This window comes from Heloderma suspectum, chromosome 4 (genome assembly GCF_057233095.1).
Source record: "Heloderma suspectum isolate Gila_16-S chromosome 4, 16-S_ref, whole genome shotgun sequence".
In the NCBI taxonomy this organism is placed as follows: Eukaryota; Metazoa; Chordata; class Lepidosauria; order Squamata; family Helodermatidae; genus Heloderma; species Heloderma suspectum.
The window spans coordinates 237062022-237075448 of NC_139461.1; the positions used below are offsets into that span (position 1 = coordinate 237062022).

The window sequence follows — 13427 nt, forward strand, 5'->3', positions numbered from 1 at the left end:
TGAAACAACATCTATTTGGAGGGCTGGTATGCACAGACATATGTGGAGAATGTGGCACAAGAATAACTATAATGGAATTCTCCAGGCATCTTCCATGATGGTGGTCAGGATCACTAAATGAACATGTGAGCCATATAACACAAAAGTAAAGATTAGGGCAACTTCCCATGTCATAATTTTTGTGAACCGCCCAGAGAGCTTCGGCTATTGGGTGGTATAGAAATGAAATAAAATAAAAAAATAATTCCAATAGAGTATAATTTCAGCATGGACCAGAGTTCAGAAAGTATATCCGAACAGATTAGTTTGTCTTGCTTGAGAAGATGCATCATTAATTTCATTTGGAGTTCTACCCAGTGACAGACTTATTCAAAGGGGCAGTAGCTCAATGTTGGATTATATACTTTGCATCCAGAAGGCCCTAAGTTCAATCCTCAGTACCTCCAGATAGGGCTGAGAGTGAATCCTGCCTGAAACCATGGGGAACTGCTGCCAATCAGTGTAGACCAGGAGCAGGCACTTGGTGCCCTCCAAATGTTTTCGACTAACATTTCTATCAGTCCCAGCCAGAATGGCCAATGGTCAGGGATGATGGGAGCTGTAGTCAAAATATTGGGAGGGCACCAGGTAGCCTACTGGTCTGACTCTCTGTAAGGCAGCTTCCTGTGTTTCTATGAGACCTCCATCGGAACTTCTAGCCAGTTCTTCATGTGCTCAAAGCCTTATTTATTATATAACCACCTTTATTAGAATTGTTCAGGACTAAATGGAAATTTAAGGAAGACGGAGGAAGATGGCGCATTGCACAGTTGTGTAAAGAACGGGACTGCCTATGGCTGTAGCAATACCAGTAGAACTGAGGCTCTGACATTCTCCAAGGGGCAGCTATGCACATAATAATATTGAAGGGAATGTTCACATGCAAGACTCTAGAACTGTTTTGCACAACTTGCAACTTACCAAAATGAATGCAGCCCACCAGCCACGAATAATGTTCTTACTGCTGTATCAGGATTGCTACTCAAAACAAGAATCTATAACTCTGCATTTCCTTTAACCCTTGTGGTATTGCACAAGAGTACTGGATGCTCTGGGGTAAACCAATGCAGGTCCCACCAAAGCCTAGAGAATGTGAGCCCTGAGGTCTCTCAGACACAAGGCCTCCTACTTTAAGCTTTGCACATTCCATGTGGTAGGGAGTTAAATTAGTAACATTCCCTTCCATAGAGATACATTTAGGTATAGGAGCTAGTTTCTAACAAAGTACTATTCAAAAGAAAGGTGAGATAACATACATTTCAGTTTATACTTTTCAACCATTTCTGGTTCCTCTGATATTGCTTTAGATACCGAGTATAACCAACCTCTCTCAGAGAGCATTTTATCACCTATTCTCAGATAAATGCCCACTTGGCCTTTCTTTCTCTTAGATTTGTGGTAATTCTATTCCATAACAAGGGATGTCAATCTCCTGCAGGGCTTGAATATGGATCTTGCTGTTGCCTTGCCTGTAAAGTTATCTGGGAGCAGACTATAACCCCTGGACAGAAGTATTTGACCTGCCAACTAAAACCAGACTTTAGCAACTATTTGGCTACATAACATCTGATTAGCTACTATATCTACATTTGCTACTACTATATTTTCCAGTAATGGGAAAGCACAAGCATCAAGAACAATCTTGTTGGCTGCTTGTCAGACCTGGTAGTGTGTGACTTTGCATTCAGATAATATACATATTACACATATTATGTATGTATATCAGATGATATACATATTACACATATTATGTATGTATTATGTATCAAGCCAATCACATATTGGCTTAATATGCTGAGATATGAATGAGCCTCTTCATCTGAACCAGGAAACTATGATTAACAGCTTCAGAACAAGCCAGGATATTAACCAATTTCAAACTATGGTTTAATATCGTGGCTTGTTTCAAAGCTGTTAATGATATTTTCCCAGTTCAGACAAAATGGGAAGACTTCCTGATCTGTTTGCTCACTTGCGTGAAGGGGCTGCATGAGCAGACAAAAGCTCTACATATCTCTGCTTTTATATCATTTGAACTCCACCATCTTTTAACCATAAGCTCACCAAGTACAGAGTCTTGATCTCCTGCATTGCCCCATTTCTTGTTTTAGTTTCAGTATGTGCATCTGCTCTCATTTTGACACTAATTTTTCAGCTGAGTGTAACTGCCTCCTTCATATATTGGATATTTTCTAACACCATTACTCTGATGTAGACACCGCCACATTTTCCTCCACTGTAGTCTTGTCAATTTTACATTTAATATGCTTTTGTTCTACTTTACAGCATTATTTTATTAATAGTATCTTGAGCACCAAATGGGGGAGGAGTGTGATAAAAATAACAATGATTATTAACACTAAAGCTTTACAGTGCTAATCAACTGGGAACAGAGGGGCAATGTTACCAGACCTCTTCCAGATTTCTCTTCCTAGCTATTTTTCCTTGGCTTGGAGAGCAAGTAATAAAGTGGAAAACCATACATCTAATACAATCCTTCCACAGCTGTGTTACATTTTGAAACCAATGTCTAAAATTGTTGAGAATATGATCAAGCCCTAATCTCATTCATCTTTAACCAAACTTAAACTGAATGTGGATAGCCTGAATCCTACCCAATTAAGCCAACCTGCCTCTTTTATACTGTCTTGTCTGAAGATACAGTTTAGTGTTTTATGATCAAACATTTATAACTATTTTATTTTGGGAAGCAGCTTTAGGAAGCAGCAGTTGCAGCTGGAAGAACTGTTTACAAATTGTCTTGTCCAGCCCTGTACAATCAATACAGGGCTGCAGAGTCACAAATCAGATCTGGCAATAGTTTTGTTTTTTTTTAACAGAAAATACAGGAAATATTACTAAAGCCTTGTCAAGATGATATTCAACATCTGAACTTTCCCCTAAGTCAATAGAGAATCTGTGGCCCTCTGGATCTTGCTGGACTACAACTCCGATCAGCCCCAGCCTGCATCACCAATGATCAGGGAAGATGGAAGCTGTAATCCAGGAACATCTGGAGGGAAACAGGTTCCCCACTTCTGTCCTATGCATAGTACTATGTTAGTCCTGGTCCAGTGGCAGTTGTGAAATATCCTATCCACATGTAAGATAAGGGGAGGGAGACACAGCTTTGTTACATGAGGAACAGACTTGATATTAGGAAATAATCTATTCACTACTTTTGTATAAAAAATAAAAACCCTGATGGGATAGGTGCACTGTTATGCTGGAGATGGTGTACATAACCTTCTAACCTCTCTCTCTCTCTCTCTTTATTTATTTAAATAAGTTCACAAAATTGTAAGAGCTTTGTGTAGGCAAGGGGACTTGCAATTTTTTTTATTTTTAAAGGCCTACATGAGTGCTCCTGCACTTGAGTGGTAGAGTGCAGAGGTGCCCAGCCTTTAAAGAAGGTTTTAAGAAAGGAATGAAGGGCTGTTTTTTAGAAAGCATCACATAAAGGGCACATGGGGGAGAGAGTTGTGTCATTTATCAGTGGTGTCACAGGCACATTGCAACAGGTGTCCATGACATTCACACAACCCTATTTCACACAGCACTGTAAATCTTATTGATTCTGCAAGCTGAGGAAAGAACTGCATCTTTTCAGAGACATATTGCAATCTGAGTATTGGGAAAATGCTATATAGAAATAAAAAAACAGGGTCTGGAAAGGCCTGTATCTGCACCAGCTGAGCAGTAGCAATATTGCCTGTTCCATGCAGAATCAGAACCCTATGTATTCCAGACTTTACAGTTTCCTCTTTTTGTTAAGAAAATAAAATATGCAACTCTACAACTATATTCTTATTCATACTTGTTTGAAAGTAACCTTCAATGAAATTAATGAGAATTACTTCAAGTAAAGATGGATAGGATAAGGATGCATATACTAATTTTGCTTTGTGAGTTCTTCCTAAAAATAATGATCTTAAACTTAACTTCTAAGGATGCTATATGGAAATCTACAATCCTCATTTACCATTCAGCCTAATCAATTTTCTCTCAGGCTTGCAGCAGATGTAGTACCCATTGATTTCTACCCTCCCCCCATCCCCAACCTTGTGTCTTCTGCAACCAGGGAACTCAATGATAAGAGTCTGAATCCCAAGAGGAACTCAGTTGAGACACTGTTTGCAATGAGAAAAAACAAACAAGAGAAACTTACATAAGAACATAAGAAGAGCCATGCTGGATCAGACCAAGGGTCCATCTAGTCCAGCATTCTCTTCACACAGTGGTCAACCAGCTGTTGACCAGAAACCCACAAGCAGGGCATGAGTGCAACAGCACCCTCCCACCCATGCTCCCCAGCAACTGGTGTACACAGGCTCACTGCCTCTGGTACTGGAGGTAGCACATAGCCATCAAGACTAATAGCCATTGACAGCCTTTTCCTCCAGGAATTTGTCCAACCCCCTTCTAAAGCCATCCAAATGCGTGGTCATCACTACATCCTGTGGTAGTGAATTCCATAGTTTAACTATGTGCTGTGTGAAGAAGTACTTCCTTTTATCTGTCCTGAAACTCCCACCAATCAGCTTCATAGGATGACCCCAGGTTCTAGTATTTTGAGAGAGGGAGAAAAATGTCTCCCTTTCCTCATTCTCCACACCATGTATGATTTTGTATACCTCTATCATGTCTCCCCTTACCCTCCTTCTTTCCAAACTAAACAATCCCAGCTGTTGTAGCCTTCTCTCATAGGGGAGATGCTCCAGCTCCTTGATCATTTTAGGTGCCCTTTTCTGCACTTTCCCTAGCGCTACAATATCTTTTTTTTAGGTGCAGTGACCAGAACTGTACACAATATTCCAAGTGTGGTCATGCCATAGATTTGTATAGGGGCAGTATGATATTGCCAGTTTTATTCTCAATTCCTTTTCTAATTATGCCTAACATGGAGTTTGCCTTATTTACAGCGGCCGCACACTGGGTTGGCATCTTCCTTGAGCTGTCCACCACAACCCCAAGATCTCTTGAACTCAGAATGTGATGGTGCTGAACATGTTTTACGTTTAAACTCAGGTCCCCACCCCCGCCCCAAGCTTGCTCAGTAGTAGCTGAATGCACGTGATGTGAATATTGTTGAGAGCCCAGCACGTGCCTAGGGATTGCCCTGCTCATCAGCAGTCCTCCTAGATGCAGATGCTGATTTAGCAAGTATGAAGAGTTAGTATCCATGGATGCACTTCCTTAGCGTGGCCTGCGTAGTGCTTTTCAAGTTAAATTAATGAGGGTGATATTTTCTTTCAGCGCAAACATCTTGAGATTAAGCCAAAGGTCACTGTGAAATTACGTAAACTGTAAAAGTATCAGTATCATTAGTGCACACTGCTCTATATGGGGAGAGCCTAGTGCAAGACTGAAGTCTAACAGGTGTTAGCAAGGAGTTAACTATAAACTCATTTATGCAGAGTCTGCTACCTAGCAACCTAAGGGCCAGACCACTACCACCCATGAAATACATTGCTTGCAGGGGGTACAGAATGGGGATGGATGAATCTGTCACGTTCAATTCTGCTCCATTTCTAATTTTTCCTACATTAAATTCAATCTGTCCCATTTCCAAATCTGTTTGTGGATTTGTATTTCCATGCGTGTTTATCTAAATGTACATATTTTTGTACACACTTTTCCAAACCTATGCATATTTGTATGCACTTTTCTAAAGATAAGTGTGTTTTGCAAGTGATTTCCCCTAATAGAATGCATTTTTGTGCAGTTTTCTCTGTTGCATGTGTTTTTGTGTGCATTTTTGCATATTATACACATTTTGTATACATTTTTAATTTACAAACTGCATCACAAAATTTGGGAAAGTGAATATCGCTGTATCACTGCATTCTGGTTCCCGCATAGTTTTGGGAAGTGCAAATTTGGTACGCTTGCATTAAAATGGAATCCAATACATTTCTCACCCATCCCTAGTATGGAGCAATAGTTCTGGATGCTCATAGGCTGTCTTATGGGTGTACTCCCTCAACCTTCCTTGCTTCCTATCCCTATCACGGTCTGGCACCACTGCTACATCTAGAGCTTTCTATTACCAGGGGGGTTGCACTTCGGCAGAACATAATGGAATCCTTGAAATATTTAATTCCCTTTGGTGCATTCAGAAACCAGACTGAAATATCTCCCTTATTAATAATGGATATAGCATATTTTAATGTGCTAAGAGCTTTACAGTCTTGATCTTACTCATCCTTGCAACAACCCACAACTTCTCTCAGTGAGTCCATGGCTGTGCTGGGACTTTAACTTATATCTCCAGGTATCAAGTCTGATGCATTATCTAATGTACCATCACACCACAGTGCTAAGATGGGAAAGCATATGAAACTACACATTTCAACTTCATTACTGGCAAGTCTGTGTCAGTGTACCCAGCAGGTCATGCAATGAGTTTTTGGTAATGGATTCCAAATCTGGTTATAAAATAAATGAAGCATGTTTTGAAAATTGACTACGAATTACTAATTATCTCTGTCCTTGGACCAATTGAGTGACTGGAATCAAAATCTAATTTTTCTTCAACCTCTTGTTCTAAGTGGTGCAACATGTTGGGTTGGAGTGACATATTACATAGAAGAGAAATTTTAGGGAGCCAAGAAAATGAGAAGCCTTTTACCTGAACGGAGCTGTTTAATTCTTCCATTGCTAGTGGCTGTGTCCACAGGAAGGAAGTCTTTGAACCAGGAAATTTCAGGGTCAGGATTGCCGCTGGCAGCACAGAGCATTGTAGCAGTGCGAGCCTTCTCTACTACCTTGAGCTGTGGGCCCATGTCTATGGTTGGAAAGCCAGATGGAAGCTGGTTCTCTGTAGGAGAAAGTGAAACGATTCATGTTACCAGGCAGTAATGTGTCTACATTCCAGCAACAAGAAGCTGTTTAAAATGTTGGAAGTGGCAGCCAATCAAGGCTGTGCACAGACACTTTCTCAGCCAATCTGGAAGAACTACTTTCCCTGACCTTGATCCTGGACAGGGAATTGTACACCTGAACAGAATGCAATGAGTACATGCTTCAACAGCAGCGGAACTGCTCAAACAATGTACGTCTGTACATAGTCAAAGTTATAAAAAGGAAGCTCAAACCTTTGGCAAGTATTTTTCACAGCACATTTTCCCATGTTGTTCTGCTCTTCCAACAGCAGATATGATTATTAAAAGACTATGAGGAACAAATGAAAATAAAATTAACAAGCCAGAGTAATTGCACCAATCCATGCCAGGGTACACATGAGGAAGCTGCCAGAAACTCTCCCAGGCAGTTGGAGGTACCTGAGGCGTGCAGAAAATGAGCAATGTACACCATGCCGTGGCTTACTGCTCTATTATAAGGTGAAAGTATCACTATGATTAACTGGTTTTTTTTTTTTTTTAATCTACAATAGAGAGGGAAAGAGGTAATTCAGTCTTCAGTAGCTGCACTATTCTCACAGATAAGTGTAGCTGAGCCCATTATGAGGCCTGCATAGAAAAACCCGGAATGCTCCAGAACAGCCTTTCAGCGAACAACTGCCAACCTGAACTCATTTCCTTACATCTGAGGCAATGCAACTGCATGCACTGCAACTGAGACAGGCAAATATATGGAAAAAGAGTCAGAACACCATTTAAAGGCTTCTTAAAATACTAGAACCTCATTCATACTCACATGATCTTTGTTTGCAGATGCTTAAGAAAATCCACAGACGGTTAGATCTCTTTTTGTCAGCCTGCTCAGCTTTAGCAGACTTTCTAACCTGGATATTTGTGCTATGCAAAGCATTATTCTCAACTGTACAAAGACACCCCTATGCTTTTACAGGCCACAGTTAGGTATTGCACTCTTCTTTCCCACATGGTGGGTACAACACTTAAACTGGAGAATGCAGAGAGCCCTTCCCAGTTTTTCATGATGGGAGTTTTTTTTTTTTAATTGCATTTATATCCTGCCTTTTTTCCTCTTGCAAGGAACCCAAGGCCTGATAGGATGTCCATCCTCCTTTAAAAAAAAAAATAGTGGACAGTTTTTTCAGTCTCTTAGTCCAGCATCTTCTAGAACAGCCTTCGCCAATATGGCGCCTTGTGGATGTGTTTGGACTACAACTCCCATCATTTGAATGGTCGTGTTGGGTGGGGCTGATGGGAGTTGTAGTCCAGCACACTTGAGGGCACCATGTTGGGGAAGGCTGTGCTAGAAGATATGGCTCAGTTCTCTATTTAGGGCAGGGGTGAGCAAGTTGTAGTTCTCCATATGTTTTGGCTCCCCTCACCATCAGCTATGCTGGCTAGGGATGATGAGAGTTGTAGGCCAACACATCTGGAGGGGAGGACTCAAGGGCTGAGAGGGCTGCTCTATTACCCAGATCAGAGGTCTGGGAAATGACCACTCTGATTTGAATCTTTAATTTAAAAAAAGTTTCAATACTTTGTAACTGTGGAGAAAACCAGGGCTGCTGCTAGGGATGGGCAAATGAGCAATGTCCATCAGCTCATTGCTTGTCTCTGCTCAATTTGCACAACAATTCCCCAAATTGCAGTTGTGTCTTTTGAGAAAGTTGTAAGAAAGCTGTGTATTTTGAGAAAGTTGTGCATTTTGAGAAGTTGTGCATTTTTCAAGTACACATTTTGCGAACACGAAAGCAAGTTCAGGAATTTGAGAACATTTTCGGAAAAAATGCACCCCTGTTCCATTTGGGATTGTAAACAAGGGCATTTCTGATATGCGAACTGAAACAAAATTCTCATACATCCCTAAATGCTTCCACACTAGCCTCTTTCTCTGGAATTGTGAACTTTGTTCATTCACTTTTTTTGGAGCATCCAGGCAACATTGTTGTCAGCCAGTTATTTTTTGTATTGCCCTCCAGTATCTTTTCAGACCTGATTTATGATTATTTTAATAAAATGCAGTTACAGCACCAGCCTGTCTAGTGTGAACTCGCAGAGGGTTTTACGGGCTCCTCTGACTTTAATCTCCTGCCAACCTAGCAGTTCGAAAGCAAGAAATTGCAAGTAGATAAATAGGTACCACCTCGGCGGGAAAGGTAACAGCGTTCCGTGCACCTTGGTGTTCAGTCATGCCGGCCACATGACCACGGAAGCGTCTTTGGACAGCGCTGGCTCTTCGGCTTAGAAATGGGGATGAGCCCCGCACCCTAGAGTCGGACACGACTGGTTGAGGACACCTTTACCTTTACCTTTTTACCCTGACTTTAATTGAACTCTTCTTGTTTGCCAGTTCCACCTATTTTAGTGATGAATAGCCTATTAATTGCACATTGCATAGCATATCTTAATTGCCCCAATGTCAGTTTTTGTTTCTCTGGGGCTGGGGGAGGCAAGGGGAAGAGGCTTCCATGACTGATATTCTCTTTTTTCCCTTTTCGCATTTAAAATAGTCGAAACACAAACTGCCATTGGGGTAATTAAGAGATGTTGTGCAAGGGTCAATTAATAGGCTATTCAACACTAATCTCACACTCACCAGGAAGCAATAAAATGGACTGAACCTACAAGATAGAAACTTTTAATTACTGTTGTTGGGATCCTCTGGAGAACAGGACTTCTTTGTGAGTAAACTTTATACGAGGATCTTCACCATGAGGAAGGGAAAGGTGCTATACACCAGCTGAGTTGTGTTCAACCTATTTTGAAAGGGATTAGGACTCCCCTAAAGCAGAGGTGGGCAACACTGGAGGCTTGGGGGGTTACACTGGACCCCTGGAATTCTCCAGGGGCCACATCCTGTCAGTGGAAGTGGCTGTGCTACCAGCAGAAGTGGCTGTAGAGCTGGAGTTGCAGTGACTCTGCTGGGAAACAAGGTGTGTGGGGAGAGCGTGCCTTGATTACCAACAGGATCAGGCTCCCTACAGCCCCCCAGACAGCTGTGGTGGGCTGTACGAAGCCCCATTCTGCAAAGGAACAGGGCAAACTGTCCCTGGGTGCCCTCTTTCTCTACAGAAACAGCAATTTTGCTGGGAAACAAGGTGCAGGGGAGCATGCATCTAGTTTCCCAGCAGAATCATGCTCCTGACAGTTGGGTGTCAAATTCTGCTTGGAAACATATTTGTTTGTGTTTGTTTGTTTATTTATTTGTATTTCATTTCTATACCTCCCAATAGCTGAAGTTCTCCAGGTGGTTCACAAAAATTAAAACCAAAAAGTGTGGGTAAAACAATATAAAATATAAAAGCATTAAAACCACAATATAACAATGGCGTGCATTGCCCCTGTACTTTGTTGCGCAGCAGAACTGCTGTGGCACAGCAGAGGCAATTTTTGGCAGCAGTGGCAACCAGGGGGGCGGGCACACAAATGGCCTTGGTGGGCTGCGTTTTGCCCATGCCTACCCTAGAGGATCAGATTCATAGTCTAGGGATGCTTTGGGATCCAGCACTGTCATAAGAGGCCTCGGTGGTGCAGAGCACCTTTTATCAGCTTAGGCAGATATTCCAACTACAACCCTATGTGGACAGAGATAGCCTAGCTACGGTGGTTCAGGCTCTTATAACTTCTTTTTGGATTACTGTTTGGATTACAATGTGTTATAAGTGGGGCTGCTTTTGAAAATAGTCTGGAAACTTCAGCTGGTCCAAAATAGGGCAGCAACATTGTAAGTTAGTACAAGACAGTTAACAAAGGCGATGGCGTATGGATTTCCCATTTCCCCTTATTGGTCAATTGTAGCTTTGCTTCTGCTTTCATTAGTTAGAATATCATAATTCCCTCTGTTTTCAGTTCAAGGCTTCCCATGTTCATGGAGCTACAGCCAAAACAGCACCAGCCCAAGAACATGAGCGTGGTATTAGCTGAATAAGGATAACTCCAAGGTTTGCAGATGGCCAGTTTCTTTTAGAAATACATCCTAAGGGGAGGTGGGCAAAAACACAGTTCCATAAGTATTCAATGGCTATGGAATGTTGACTCAGTAAGAGGTAAAAAACTGAGAACTGGGCAGGAAGGGGAAAGAAATGGAGTGGCTGGAAAGGGACACACACACACATAGATGTAAAAAAAAATAGAGAGAGAACCCCCTAATTGCCTTGATACGTCATTTTTTGGTTCACAGTGAGAAGCTATTTTTAATTTTCCACGAAGACAAAAGTGAGAGCTCTCCTTAGAAATCAATGGAGAAATCCAAGATTGTTATGTAGCTGCGATTAGGCACAATCCACACACACACATCCCACAAAAAATAATAGAGAGGAAAAAGTCCTAAAATAGTCCAGCAAGGACTGCGCATGGTCAGTAGTCACAGAATGCTAACTGAGTAATGGAGGAAGAGGAACAACAACAGGAAAAGCAGTGTGTGGATTTGAATTAAGTGGCTGGAACCTAGAACAGAAGCATTCCACATTACAACCTTTTTTTGCAGAGCCCCACTTGTAAAACACATTAATTTTAGAATGCGGAGAAAGGCAGAAATTGTCTCCATGTGATTGCACTGGCTATGTAGGACAGACATGTGATACACGGTCATACATTAAACAAACAAACAAACAAGAGAGTATCTAAGCACATGCAGCATGCCCAGCTTCTACCACTGGGTAAATATGGTTTCCCTCAATTATCTGGGACTGAGAATACTGCTTCCAGGAAAGCTTGAACCTTTTAACTGTCCCATCACTGCACAGAGAATCACCATAAAGAAAAGTGTAATGGGAACCATAGGTTGCAAGATAAAACAAGCTTTCTGTAGCATATTTAGAAATCAACGTCTTGCTATGACAACTGCATTCAAATTCACCATTAAGGTCCTCCTCTTCCCCATTTAGCACACCAATCTCTTATATCCCTTCTATCTATTTCTATCTGAGCAATGAAGTTACCAATCTAAATTATGATACAAGGCCATAGCCTCCAAATTACTGAAAGAATCTGTTGAATATAACATGTTTCATTCATATCAATTTTCCATGTCCAATTTGCATATTCGTAATTTACATAACCTTTTCAACCGCTCCAGTTTTCCAGCATTGGTCTTGTGCTCATATCTCTGAATGGTCAACCTATTTACAGGACAAAGCTGGACAATTCAAACTGTAATCATCCTTTGCTAGTATCCTGTGAAAAATCCAAACACAGCCTCCACTTTTCCATGTTAGGCTTCTATAGCATAAACCAATACAATAGGTTGGAATCTGGCTTCGTTGTTCAGAAGGTAAGAGACAATGGTGGGGATGTACTATTTTCTAAAGGAATTTCTAAAGGAATACAAAAAAGTAACTGGAGCTTAATTAGAATCCAAGTCATTTTGTGTCTCCCAGTCTGGCATCCCCAGAAACCTCCTCTTCACCAGCGAATATAAAAGGCTTTTTGTGCAAAAGGTACCACAGAAAACTAGGGTTGTTTTTTTTTTTTAATTTGCTCTCCATTGATTTTCAAAGACAAAAGGTACACAGAGCTTAACTGGAAAGACACCAGAGGTAGAATTCAATGACAAGAAAGAGCAGCACTGATACAACCACAACACATACTGCTCTACAGTTCAAAATTAAACAAAAGCAGGGATATACAAGAGTATCAGGAGACACAGCTTAGCCTGCAAAGGCAGACACAAAGAGTAGCAAACAAAAACACTCTCTTCGAACTAGCCAAGTGTGCCTGAATTACAGCTGCACCTTGCTGCCTGCAATATAAAACAGGTGGTTAATCCAAGGAGGCCAAACCCTCCAAGTAATCAAATTTAATTCCTAAACCTCCTGCAGTCTTTCCCTGTTTGTGCAAGAGAATATTCTAAGCAAAGAACCAGTCAATTCATGTGCTTCAGTGGATCTGATGGTGAGCCCCCAGCAAATGCAAAGCAGGTATCTGTTATCAGGACTTGCCCATGGAACCCACAGCTACGTGGGAGAAGGTCATTGCAAATGGGTACCTGTAAATCTTTTCCCTTCACTACAAAAATCCAGTTTATGTCAATACAGTTTTCACAACTATCTTCCAAAAAAGATCAAGAAGGCTGTAAACATATTTATGGATGTTTTTCATACCTTCTCAGGTTCGTTTTGTGCTGATGGGTCAAGTGCTCAGGTCACAGAGAGTGAGGGAAGATTTTACTCCACACTGCTGGGAAAAAAAGGATGCCCCCCCCCCCACTTCCTACATATTGATCAGGTTCATATGTCATGACTACCCAGAGTTTAAATAAGGGCTGGGCAACTTCTGGAGGTCTGAGGGCCATTATCACCCACTGTCAGCTGCATTCAGCAGGGCACCCCTGGCCCCAGAAAATCAATGACCTGAAATTGTTGATTCACTGCCAACATTTGGCTGCAAACTGCTCCATAGTGCTACACAGTGCTACAATGACTAAATTTAGCTTGTTTGCAAGCTACATTTATTCCTTTTGGCACTTTGTAGTGGCTGTGGAGCACCAAAAGGGTTAAATTTAGAATGCAA

The 13427-nt window shown here is 41.4% G+C and overlaps 1 protein-coding gene across 3 annotated transcripts in view; it reads right to left on the bottom strand.

The window, feature by feature from the left end:
- Positions 1-13427, bottom strand: part of PTPRF (protein tyrosine phosphatase receptor type F) — a 724144-nt gene that overhangs the window by 114853 nt on the left and 595864 nt on the right. For all 3 annotated transcript variants that reach the window (XM_084852780.1, XM_084852779.1, XM_084852781.1), the window contains exon 6: positions 6671-6859. In XM_084852780.1, coding sequence (XP_084708906.1) covers positions 6671-6859 — 189 coding nt within the window. The remainder of the gene's footprint in view (positions 1-6670; positions 6860-13427) is intronic.